The sequence below is a fragment of the Bos javanicus genome, chromosome 15 (assembly GCF_032452875.1).
Source record: "Bos javanicus breed banteng chromosome 15, ARS-OSU_banteng_1.0, whole genome shotgun sequence".
Lineage (NCBI taxonomy): Eukaryota > Metazoa > Chordata > Mammalia > Artiodactyla > Bovidae > Bos > Bos javanicus.
In genome coordinates, this window is record NC_083882.1 from 17,941,531 (window position 1) to 17,955,314 (window position 13,784).

Genomic DNA, 13,784 nt, shown 5'->3' on the forward strand with positions numbered 1-13,784 from the left:
TAATTCCATATGAATTTGTTGACCAGTTTTTCCATTTATGCAAAAAAAGTGCTGGAATTTAGATGGATATTGCATTCAATATGTGACTATTTTAGATAGTGTTAATATCTCACCAGTTTGTCTTCCAGTCCATGAATACAGGATGTTTTTCCATTTAGTTGGGTTTAATTTCTTTCATCCATGCTATATAATTTTCATTGTATAGGCGATTCACATCCTTGGTTAAATTTATTCCTAGATGTTTAATTCTTTTAGGTGCTATTGCAAATGGCAACCCACTCCTGTACTCTTGCCTGGAGAATCCCATAGACAGAGGAGCCTGGTGGGCTACAGTTCATGGGGTCACAAAGAGTCGGACATGACTGAATGACTGTCACTTCACTTCTGCTCCATCCAAAACTAAGGACCAGGATCCCATATTAGAAACGGGATCTAAAGTTTTCATGAATATTGCCAGGCTGAGGACGATGTGAGGCAAGGACAAGTAAAATCACCAAAGCTTTCCTAGTTTTTAAGTTTCCTTTTTCTTGATTCAGTGATTGCTTGATTGTTGCTGTTTTACAGAGTTCTAACAAAGTTCATACAGTTTGCTCGTTTTTCACTATTTCTGTCAGGGGAGCTTGGAGCTGCCTACTCTGTCATTTTCTTGATGTCGCTTCTGTTTTTGGCTTTTAAACATCCAGTTTTAAAGAATTAGATGTAAAACTAACTTTTATGTCATGCCACATCAGAATTAGAGCTGTTGAATAATAATGACCTTTGAACAATTTGATATCAAAGTAGTGTCCTGTAACTTATTGTTTTTTCCCGCACATTAGGCCTTCTCGTTTCATGGATGTGTCATTACGTAGCTTCTCCCTTTGTTGTGACCTATTAAGCCGGGTTTGCCACACAGCGGTAACTTACTGTAAGGATGCTTTAGAAAGTCATCTTCATGTTATTGTTGGTACACTTATACCCCTTGTGGATGATCAGATGGAAGTTCAGGAACAGGTAATTTCCCAAATCATGTTCAAAATGATATTTGAAATATATTGATAAAGTATTCTTGGAAAGCACTGTTTTTTTATGTTTACTTGGTGTAATCAGTAATTTTAGTGAAAATAGTCTTTGAAAAATGACGGGGAAAACATTCTCAATGAATTAATCCTTGTAATCTTTTTGTTATAGAGCACCTAGTAATTTTGATCTAATAAATAACCTGATTTCTTTCTTATTTATACTGAAATGTAGAGGTAGTCAAAACTAGGGATCCAGTTCACACTACTCTAACGGTGTAAGAGATATTATATGAAATGCTTCAGTAATATTGACAACCGTGTTCCTCAGTGTCCATCCCACAGTAAAGGCCCTACATGTTTGCTGAATTATTTGAAAGCCCAGAAACAGTAGTAGCTAGGTGCCTTAGTAGTGATTAGAACATTTTATCTAAACCAGGTTAATAGAGTTTTTATCATTTATCACAGTGGGTTTCTTTGTTTTACTTTAACATAGAATTAATCCATTTCTCTTGATTTTTTTTCTTTTTTAATTATGTTTAGGTATTGGACTTGTTGAAATTCTTAGTGATTGATAACAAGGATAATGAAAATCTGTATGTCACAATTAAACTTTTAGATCCTTTTCCTGACCACGTTGTCTTTAAGGATTTGCGTATTACTCAGCAGAAAATCAAATACAGTGGAGGACCCTTTTCACTTTTGGAGGTAATAATTATTCTGTCATCTTGCTATTTTGTATTAGAGAGGATAGTAGTACTTTCTGGAAGCCTCTAATCCTCTCAGAGGAAAAACTGGTCTTTTTAAAAAATTATGATTAAAAAAGCGTAACCTGAAATCTGTCCTCCTAACAGATAAAAAACTGAATTTTTAAATATACTCTTGCTTTGCACTAAAAGTATAAATATCAAAGTTTCTTGGTAAAGATCTGAATTTAAATATTAAAGAAGTATAATATAAAATATGCTTGATGAAATATACACATAAGATTCATTAATGTCTCAAAATTACCATCTGATCCTCTGAAGGAAAATATAATGCTTGAATTAGAGATGGTATGTAACTTTTTGAAGACTTTTTCAGGTTTTAATCTTGTTTAACCCTTATAAATTTCAAAACTATGTTCAGATGTTTTCCTTATAAATCTTACTATAACTTTACTCTATATTTGGCTATAATCAATATGAAAATATAGTTAAATATATTGAGACATAAAACTAGAATTGTAGTGATAAATAAGTACAAGTTTAAGTTTTTCCCTCTAATTGAGTATGCTATAACAATCTTAAACTCTAAATATTTTATCATGAGAGAGTCTGTTAGAATTTAAATGATTAAAACACTGTAAGATTTGAAGTGAAATAAGTAACTTATTTCCACCTTGTTTAGTAGTAACAGTGATAAGAATCAGTGTCTGTGGAAGGCATTAACTGATTTTTAGAAATTTTATTTTATAGACTCAACCAATAAATGTCAAAAGCAAGTTACATTTTTAGCTGATTTTCTCTTTTAGGAAATTAACCATTTTCTCTCAGTAAGTGCTTATGATGCACTTCCATTGACAAGGCTTGAAGGATTGAAGGATCTTCGAAGACAACTAGAGCAACATAAAGATCAGATGCTGGATCTTATGAGAGCATCTCAGGGTACTCATTTTAATGACCTGGGTTATTTGTATAAGTTTCTTTTTGAAAGAATCTCTTAAAATTCTTGCTCTTGGTTTAATTGCCACAGATTTAGTTCAGACCCTAATCATTTCTCACCTAGTTATGAAAGACTTTCTAAGTTGTATCCTTACCTTGAATTACTACCATTTTATCCATGTAAATGTGGACCTGTGCTGGAATGTCCAAATTTATTCTGCCGCTTAAAAAAATGTTAACAATTTGCTACTGCCCAAAAGAAAAATTTGAGTTCTTTAAAAGGAGGCATGCAAAGTAATCTCTCTGCCTACTACCCCAGTTTATTTAAATAAAAAAAACATTTCATTTTAAGCATCTTAGCCATGTATGTGTTTTGTTTGTATGTATGTATGTGTCTGTTTTGTATCTACACACATATTTGTATGTGTTTCTAGCTTTTTTTTTTAACTTAAGAAAACTTCCATTTTTAAGTTGATTTGATTTTAGTTTTTAGGTTACTACAGTATTGCACTTGATGGAAATATTTTCTACTTATGTTTTGATTTTCATCATCCTGTGCTCATTAACTTCATATTTCTATTCTGTGATTTTTGTCCTCAGTACTTTTAAAAATTAATTTTGTTTTGACCATCTGAATTCTGAGTTTCTAGAATATTTGTTCTTGAGGTATATAAATGTATATATATATGAAACATGAACTTTCTCTTTGTATATCTAATTCTTGTGTATTTGGGTATTTTATTGATTCATACCAATATAGCCAATAGATGTTTGTAGCTATTTAAATTTAAATGACTTAAAATTCAGTAAAATTTAAACTTCAACTTCTTTGTTGTACTAGCACATGTCAAGTTCTCAGTAGTAACATGTGGCTTGTGGCTGTCATTGGACAGCATGGATTATAGACCATTATCACCATTGCAGAAAATTGTATTGGACAGGGCTGGTCTATTCTAAATGCAAGAGGCTAAAAAACCAGGCATTCTCCCAAGGTTCCTTCTAGTTTAATGCTGAATAATTTTTGTGTTTCTAAATGTGATTTTTCTAAAGGTCTTGATTTCTCTGCACAACTTGTTAAGACATTTTTCTCTCTCTGTCTGCCAAATATTGCTGCCAAATGTTTTTACATGATTCTATTGAAGAAGGAAATTCAGATACATTCATTTACTTTGTATTTTTAAAGCGCCCACAATTTAAAATCTTTATTAAAGTTTTCTAGTCACACAATTTAATATATGAGCATATTATAAAGGAAAGTGTTGTCTCCACCATAACTTAAACTAGTTTTTTCAAAACCGCTTCTAGATAACCCTCAGGATGGCATAATGGTGAAGCTGGTTGTCAGCTTGTTGCAGTTATCCAAGATGGCAGTAAACCACACTGGTGAAAGAGAAGTTTTAGGTAATCTATTTGGCTTAGTGAATATGAGTTTTTTTGTTTGAGTGGTCATCTACATAACATTTTAAAAATCAGTAAAATTTGTTGTCTGAAATACTGGGGAAATGTGAGGTGCTAGTTCGATTTCTGTTTAGTTCAAGTATCCTTAAGCAGCTCTCCTTTCATATTTTCCTTCCTTAGACATTCATATAAAGTAAAAAGTTAGTAATTAATATATGTGCATAACTATTAATTTGAAAATGGCTTGTACATATTTACTGGAGAGGGAATGGCAAACACTTCATTATTCTTGACTTGAGAACCCAATGAACAGTATGAAAAAGCAAAAAGGTATGACACTGAGAGATGAACTTACCAGGTCAATAGGTGCTCAGTATGCTACTAGACAAGAATGGAGAAACAGCTCCAGAAAGAATGAAGAGGCTGAGCCAAAGTGAAAACAACACCCAGTTATGGATGTGACTGGTGATGGAAGTAAAGTCTGATGCTGTAAAGAACAATATTGCATCCGAACCTGGAATGTTAGGTCCATGAATCAAGGTAAATTGGAAGTGGTCAAACAAGAGATGGCAACAGTGAACATCGGCATTTTAAGAATCAGTAAACTAAAATGGACCGGAATGGGAAAATTTAATATGGATGACTGTAATATCTACTACCGTGGGCAAGAATCCCTTAGAAGAAATGGAGTAGCCCTCATAGTCAACAGGGCTTCCCTTATGGCTCAGCTGGTAAAGAATCCACCTGCAATGCAGGAGACCTGGGTTCAATCTCTGGGTTGGAAAGATCCCCTGGGGAAGGGAGAGACTACCCACTGCAGTATTCTCCTCTGGGGAATTCCATAGACGATACAGTCCATGGGGTTGCAAAGAATCGGACACGACGGAGGAACTTTCACTTTCACTCATAGTCAACAAAGAATCCGAAATGCTGTGCCTGGGTGCAGTCTCTAAAGTGACAGAATGATCTCTGTTCATTTCCAAGGCAAACCATTCCATATCACAGTAATCCAAGTCTATGTCCCAACCACTAATGCCAAAGAAGCTGAGGTTGAATGGTTCTATGAAGACCTAGAAGACTTTCTAGAACTAACACCCAAAACAGATGTCCTTTTCATCATAGGGGACTGGAATGCAAAAGTACGAAGTCAAGAGATACCTGGAGTAACAGGCAAGTTTGGCCTTGGAGTACAAAATGAAGCAGGGCAAAGGCTAACAGAGTTTTGTGAAGAGAACACACTAGTCATACCAAACACCCTCTTCCAACAACACAAGAGACGACTCTACGCATGGACATCACCAGATGGTCAATACTGAAATCAGATTGATCATATTCTTTGCAGCAGAAGATGGAGAAGCTCTGTACAGTCAGCAAAAAGAAGACCAGGAGCTGACTGGCTCAGATCATGAACTCCTTATTGTAAAATTCAGACTTAAATTGAAAATCTATAGGAAAGCTACTATCAGAAAAATAAGTGGATTCAGCAAAATTGCAGTATACAAGATCAACATGCAGAATTCATTTGTGTTTCTGTACACCAGCAGTGAACAATCTAAAATGGAAATTCCATTCCATTTACAATTCCATTTATAATAGCACTTAAGAGAATTACATACCTAGGGTAATTTTAGTTAAGGAGGTGAAAGACTTATACACATTCTGTTTTTTAGAAGTAAGTCACTAAGTACAGCCAACACTCAAGAGAGGAATAGGCTCCACCTTTTGAAAGGAGAATTATCAATAATTTTTTAACATATTTTATTAAATACCATAATGACAGGGGAAGAACATGAGGCAGCCCTCTGGCATCCTGAAAACATCTATCTTCATTTGGGTAGTGAGAATATAGGTGGAAAGAAAATATATGTGCCTGCATGTATATGTGAATTTTTACTGAACTGAGTGTGTAAAATTTATGAACTTTATGTAATACCTCAAAAAAAAGTGGATACATACAATGGCTATTGGAGAAGGTAGTGGTAACCCACTCCAGTATTCTTGCCTGGAGAATGCTTTGGACAGAGGAGCCTGGTGGGCTGCTGTCCATGGGGTCGCACAGAGTCAGACATGACTGAAGCGACTTAGCATGCACGCATGCACGATGGCTATATTTAGACTTCCCTGAATATCTACATTTTACTAGTTAATCTATCTCTTGGATATGATTTTATAAGGGAAAATATTACCCACATGGATGATATGTAAAGGAAATGATACAATATTTTGTAGCTTCTTGAATCTATTGAACATCTATGAAGTGAAGTGAAGTCGCTCAGTCATGTCCTACTCTTTGCGACCCCATGGACTGTAGCCTACCAGGCTCCATCCATGAGATTTTCCAGGCAAGAATACTGGAGTGAGGAAACATTTAAATGTTAAAGGATGACAAAAACATATTTTTGAAATTAGAAAATTTCTGTTTTATATATGATCTCTTAGCTATAACTTTACTGAATTGGAATTTCTATATGTAGAGGCTGTTGGAAGCTGCTTGGGAGAAGTGGGTCCTATAGATTTCTCTACAATAGCTATACAACATAGTAAAGATACATCTTATACCAAGGCTCTCGAGTTATTTGAAGATAAAGAACTTCAGTGGACCTTCGTAGTGCTGACTTACCTGAATAATACACTGGTAGAAGATTGGTGAGTATTTAATGATACCTTGTGTCTGATAGCACTTCCTCAATTTGACATTCAAGATTGATACCTCATATAAATTAACATTTCCAATAACTAAAGCTTTCTCCTTTAAGTTGCCATACTTTTGATCTTAAATATTTAGTCAAAATCATTGTATTTTTATTAATTCACATAATTACTAAAACCCTATATGCCAGGTGTTTATTATCATGATGTATATACGAGACGAGGTGCATGTTAAATTTTAGTGAGAGTGAAATTGAAAGTCGCTCAGTCCTGTCTGACTCTTTGCAATTGCATGGAATAGTCCATGGAATTCTCCAGGCCAGAATACTGGAGTGGGTAGCTGTTCCCTTCTCCAGGGGATCTTCCCAACCAAGGGATCGAACCTAGGTCTCCCGTATTGGCGGGCAGATTCTTTACCAGCTGAGCCACCAGGGAAGGGTAGACTAGACAAATAAATAGTGCAAAACTACCAAGTGGTTCCACAGAAAGCATTAGGATAGGGGAGTATAAATGGGGGTATTTTGGGCACTTGTTGAAATCAAAGGTACCACTTTCCTCTCAACTAGACGTTTTGATTCTTTTTTTAAAAAAAGTTTTATTTTATATTGAAGTATGATGGATTAACAATTCGGTGATAGTTTCAGGTGGACAGAAAAGGGACTCGGCTATATTATATCCATTCTCTCTCAAACTCACCTTCCATCCAGGCTGCCATATAACATTGAGCAGAGTTCCCTGTGCTTTATATACAGTAGATCCTTGTTGGTTATCCACTTTAAATATAGTAGTGTGTATGTGTCAATCCCAAACTCCCTATCTCTCTCCTTCATCCTTCCCCCTTGACAACCATAAATTCCTTCTCCAAGGCTGTGAGTCTGTTTCTGTTTTATAAATAAGTTCACTTGTATCCTTTTAAAATAGGTCATAGAATGGGAATTACAACTCCAAAAGTTTTAAGCTAATCAGACAGGGCTTTCTTTTTCCCATTAATGCTCAATACAAAACAAAATGGCAACAGTATAATTTCAGCTTGCTGATTATGAGATTACTTTTGCTTTCTCATCCCCTCCCCATTTATCTATTTGCAGTGGAGAAGGCAATGGCACCCTACTCCAGTACTCTTGCCTGGAAAATCCCATGGACGGAGGAGCCTGGAAGGCTGAAGTCCATGGGGTCGCTGAGGGTCGGACACGACTGAGCGCCTTCACTTTCACTTTTCACTTTCATGCATTGGAGAAGGAAATGGCAACCCACTCCAGTATTCTTGCCTGGAGAATCCCAGGGACAGGGGAGCCTGGTGGGCTGCTGTCTATGGGGTCGCACAGAGTTGGACACGACTGAAGTGACTTAGCAGCAGTAGCAGCAGCAGATGGTAAAGCGTCTGTCTACAATGCGGGAGACCTCAGTTCAATCCCTGGGTTGGGAAGATTCCCTGGAGAAGGAAATGGCAACCCACTCCAGTACTCTTGCCTAGAAAATCCCATGGACAGAGGAGCCTGGTGCAGGCTATTGTCAGTGGGGTCTCAAAGAGTCGGACACGACTGAGCAACTTCACTAACTTACTTATGTATTATTTACAGACCCTTGAACAACGTGAGGGTAAGGATGCTTTGCTTAGTGGAAGGTTCATATATACTTACAGTTGGGGCTCTCTATCCATGGTTCTGTATCTGAGGAGTCAACCAACTGCAGATGGTATAGTATTTGCTATTGAAAAAATTCTGTGTATAAGTGGATCTATACAGTTCAAACCCTTGTTGTTCAAAGGTCAAATGGATTTATTTTTGATATATTTGAGCATTTCATCACCACCATTTTTGGGGACTGGGTTCAAACGATTTTTGCCCACAATTGGGCATGTTTCTAAGGTGAATAGGGCTTCCCAGGTGGCCTAGTGGTAAAGAATCCACCTGCCAATGCAGGAGAAGCAGGTTCAATCCCTGGGTCAGGAAGATCCCCTGGAGAAGGAAATGACAACCCACTCCAGTCTTCCTGCCTGGGAAATCCTGTGGACAGAGGAGCCTGGTGGGCTACAGTCCATGGAGTTGCAAAGAATTGGACATGACTGAGCAGGCATGAACTCCCATACTATGGTGAAAAGGTATTTTGCATCTGTTTCCCTGTAACACCCTCTCCTTCTCTTGGGGAATAAATGATTGGCAATAATGTCTACTTGCTATGTTTTCATTGTTGATTTTAAGGACATGTATCTTTCTCTCTTGTATTGTTGTTGTTACAGTGAAAGGGCTGGCATGGTTTCCTTCCCAACATTTTGTTAGAAAAATTTTCAAGCATACAGCAAAACTGAAAAAATTTTGCAGTAAATACCCATATAATTACCACCTAGATTTTTACTATATTCTGCCATTATTATCCTTATTTTATCACATTTAGCCATTTTTCTATTCATTTTTTAATTCATCTCATTCTAAAAAAATATATTTCAAAGTGTATCTGATACAGATTTTGAAGAGATTTTCCACAGAAAATTTGCAAGCTTTGTGTTTCACTTGTTACACAGTAATTTGCAATTGATTTTTCAGAAAAAGGTGCACAAAAATACCAGTGTAACTTAAACTTGAGAACCGTGGGGAATAGGTACAGTTTGTTTTTCCTGTCTTTTTTGTAAGAGGAAAAAAATCATTACATGTTTGAGGGACCTCAGGTATACAAAGGGATGTTGACTAAGGAATTCACAGAATCATGGAAGGCTTCTGTGAGGAAATGTAATTTAGTGGATCTGAGTGTTGAGGAATTAACTGGAAGATGATTAGGAATAAAACATTCCAGGCAGGGAATAGCTAGAGTAGAAAGAAGCTTCATGTGTTTGAGGATCAGAAAAAGCCTGGTGTGGAAGAAGATGATGTGAAATTAAATTAGAAAGGTCTGACTAATTCTGATTAATAAATTTGATTTTATTTGAAATACATAAGGAAGCTATGGAGTTTTAAGCAGTGTAATCATGATGCAACTAATCCTTTTACTGGGACTTTTATATGGCAAGTGGCTTGTGATAGGGCAAAAATGGAAATAGGATGCCTGATTATGAAACTGTTGCAGTAGTCCAGAGGAAGGGTGGCAGAAGGCAGGCTTCCCTGCTGGCTCAAATAGTAAAGAATTTGCCTGCAATGCGAGAGACCCAGGTTCGATCCCTGGGTCAGGAAGATCCCCTGGAGAAGGAAATGGCAACCCACTTCAGTATCTTTGCCAGGAGAGTTCCATGGACAGAGGAGCCTGGTGTGCTATGTATGGTCCATGGGGTCACAAAGAGTTGGATGAGACTTTCACTTCACTTTCAGTGAAGATGAAATGGAACCTGGGGATATTTTTAACACAGAGCAGCAGAATCTGCTGATGAATTTAATTTGGAGGAGATAGGGAAAGATAGCAGAATGAAGGATGAATTCAAGTTTAGGGTTTATGCTTCTATGTCTTAAATTGAGACTCCTAAAAGGACTTAAGCCTTTACTTGATAGCTCATTATCATATATAGTATCAGGCTTTAAGACATTTTATGTCAGCTATCATATTTTCAGTACTGTTGTATTACAGTCCCCTTTTTCTTAATTTTTTGAAAAAGAGAAGGACCTTTAATTTTTTATTAGAGATTATAGAGTCTTACCTAATAATTCCAACTAGCTTTTCACTTACGGTTCGTTTAAAATTGCTCTAGACAATAATGTTATCATTTGTAGGGAAATTCCATTCTCTGTTACCCCAAATTATTTGTTCCTCATAGAGAAAATGTTATCAAAATATTTTTTGTGGGTGATTAGTATTCTGTCATTCTCATTCATCATTAGTCAATATTATTTTCAAGTATTTCTTTTTATGAGACTTTTAAATTTATAGTAAGTCATAAACTTTCTTATAGTGAATGAAAGGAATTGCTGTTACAGTGATTAGTAACTCAGGTTTACTAAAGGAATATTAAAAAGTGCTTGGTAACTGTTTGGTATTACCCAATTTTATAGGTATAAAATTTCCTAATAAACGCAAAGGTTTCCTAATATAATTTAAGGTTTTAATTTTTTCATAAGGAGTTGCTTCACATTCATTAAGATTAATATTGATATATTTTGTGGTGTTTGAATTATATGTGTTTTTCAGTGTCAAAGTGCGAGCAGCAGCTGTTACCTGTTTGAAAAGCATTTTAACCACGAAAACTGGACATCGTTTCTGGGATATTTATAAGGCAACAACTGATCCCATGCTGATCTATCTACAGCCTTTTAGAACATCAAGAAAAAAGGTCTCTCAAATAATGAATGTTTATTGATTACCCACTATATCTAGAACAGTTGTATTTGCTGTGGGCTATGAATGTCATATTGCTTAATTATGCTAACACTTAATGTTTTTGGAAATAATTTCAGCTATAATTTGAATCCAAGGGATTTGTATTTTTAGTTATGGCAGTGTGGAAAATCTGAGAGAGGTAGCCTAGAGAAATTATGGTTGATTTGGGGGTGCATAGGAGGAGTTCTTAATGACAGGTTTTTTTTTCAAGGAGTGGAAAACCCCTTTCTTTGACTAGATACAAGCCATTGCTCCTGGTGTGGTTTATAGGTATTGTGATAATAAGTTAATGTGAAATTTAAGATGACCTAGATTTCTCCCTTTTTCATGTTGATGTCAGACATAACAAGGTTCCACTGAAAGGACTCTATGAAAGAGACTTAAGAACCTTTACTTTATTAATCTAAGCATTTTATAGCTTATTTAAAGCATTCTTTAATACTTTCTTTTCATAAAGCAACTGAGAAATATGCCATTGAGTTTTTACCAATTTAACTTCAGTAACATAATGTATCATAAATATAATTTTGGTCTTAATGAAATTATTGGCAGTATAAACTTATTAATCATTCCTGAATATTATAAATTATAAAATTATAAGTAATATTATAAATTACAAACTATTATAAAGGAAATCAGTCCTGAATAGTCATTGAAAGGACTGATGCTGAAGCTGAAGCTCCAGTACTTTGATGTGAAGAACTGACTCATTGAAAAAGACCCTGATGTTGGGAAAGATTGAAGGCAGGAGGAGAAGGGGACGACAGAGGTTGAGATAGTTAGATGGTATCGACAACTCAATGGACATGAGTTTGGGCAAACTCCAGGAGTTGGTGATGGACAGGGAGGTTTCCCATGCTGCAGTTCATGGGGTTGCAAAGAGTCAGACACGACTGAGGAACTGAAGTGAACTGAATATTGTAACCTGTTAAACATTGCAGTTTTAAGATTTTAAAATTTCATTTCATCCTGAAATCAGTTCTGTATGGTAGATACGGACTGGTTACATATTTAAGGGAAAGAGTCTGTGATTCAACATACCACTAATAAACTGAGAGTAGAAGTTTCCTCCTGTTTAGATCAGTAAATTTTCACCAGATTCTACCTTTCATAAGCATAATTGTCTTTTAATTTTTAAAAGTAACTGATGTATATAGATTTAGTTTTAACTATATTTAGTTTTATTTGGCAGAGAATGCAATGGCACCCCACTCCAGTACTCTTGACTGGAAAATCCCATGGATGGAGGAGCCTGGTGGGCTGCAGACCATGGGGTCACTAAGAGTCAAACATGACTGAGCGACTTCACTTTAGGGAATGGCAACCCACTCCAGTGTTCTTGCCTGGAGAATCCCAGGGATGGGGGAGCCTGGTGGGCTTCCGTCTATGGGGTCGCACAGAGTCGGACACGACTGAAGTGACTTATTAGCAGCAGCAGCAGCAGTTTTATTTGGAAACGTGTTTGTTTATGCCTAGATATTTGTTTGGCACAGGAAAGATAAAATGTGTTTCTGGTTACTGTATTTACGTTTTCTTATCACTTTTTTCTAGTTTTTAGAAGTACTAAGACTTGATAAAGAAAATCCTTTAGAAGGCTTGGATGATACAAGCCTGTGGATTCCTCAAAGTGAAAATCATGACATTTGGTTAAAGACACTGACTTGTGCTTTTTTGAATAGTGGTGGCACAAAAAGTGAAGTTCTTCAGTTATTAAAGCCAATGTGTGAGGTAAGAGGATTAGTCTGACTCATACCCTTTCTACTTCTGCTTTTTTCATTTGAGCTTTCTCATCATAATTTTCTTTGCTTGTCCCATTCCATTTTGCTTTTTTGTTCATGTTCATGGCCTATATATAAAGAAAGAGTTCTGTGTATTGCACACCACCTTCATGCAAAATAACTTATACTCAGCTGTTGTGAACCCATTCAACAGAGCATCTTTTTATATAGGACTTTTCAGCTGTGAGGTAGCTACATTTCAGAAGAGTTCTAAGGGTGTGTCATAAATAACATGTTACTAATGATAGTTAAAATACAGATGATTAGAAATTATTTGTGTTAACCAAAGGTCTGTTCTAACTTTTTAAATTTACTTTTATTGAGGTCATTGTCATTAACTTTCTGTGATGGTTTTTTTTTTTTTTTTTTTTTTTAATTTTTATTGAAATATAATTGGTTTACGATGTGTTGATTTCTGCTGTACAGCAAAGTGAACCAGTTATACATGTACCCACTCTTTTTTAGATTCTTTTCCCATGTGGATCTTTAAAGAGTATTAAGAAGAGTTCCCTGTGCTATACAGTAGGTCCTTATTAGTTATCTGTTTTATATATAGTAGTATGTGTATGTCAGTCCCAGTTTCCCGGTTTATACCCACCCCCTGTTCTGGAACCATATATTATATTCTACATCTGTGACTCTGTTTCAATTTCGTAAATAAGTCCACGTGTGCCTTTTTTTAGATTCTACATAAAACCTATGATATTACCTTTCTCTGACTTAAGTCACTCAGTCTGACAATCTTTGGGTCCATCCAGGTTGCTGCAAATATCATTATTTTGTTCTTTTTATGGCCAAGTAAAATTCTATCGTATATATATGTACCACATCTTCTTTATCTGTTCCTCTGTTGATAGACATTTAGGTTGCTTCCATGTCCTGGCTGTTGTAAATAATGCTGCAGTGAACATTGCAGTGCATGTGTTGTTTCGAATTATAGTTTTCTCTGGATAAATATGTCCAGGAGTGGGCTTTCAGAATCATATGGTAGCTCTATTTTTAGTTTTTTAAGGAACCTC

The 13,784-nt window shown here is 35.9% G+C and overlaps 1 protein-coding gene across 4 annotated transcripts in view; it reads left to right on the forward strand.

Moving 5' to 3' along the window:
• Window positions 1-13,784, forward strand: part of ATM (ATM serine/threonine kinase) — a 152,252-nt gene that overhangs the window by 70,418 nt on the left and 68,050 nt on the right. For all 4 annotated transcript variants that reach the window (XM_061440214.1, XM_061440213.1, XM_061440215.1 and 1 more), the window contains 7 exons: window positions 819-993; window positions 1,542-1,706; window positions 2,512-2,644; window positions 3,947-4,042; window positions 6,514-6,685; window positions 10,799-10,940; window positions 12,539-12,715. In XM_061440214.1, the coding sequence (XP_061296198.1) occupies window positions 819-993; window positions 1,542-1,706; window positions 2,512-2,644; window positions 3,947-4,042; window positions 6,514-6,685; window positions 10,799-10,940; window positions 12,539-12,715 (1,060 nt within the window). The remainder of the gene's footprint in view (window positions 1-818; window positions 994-1,541; window positions 1,707-2,511; window positions 2,645-3,946; window positions 4,043-6,513; window positions 6,686-10,798; window positions 10,941-12,538; window positions 12,716-13,784) is intronic.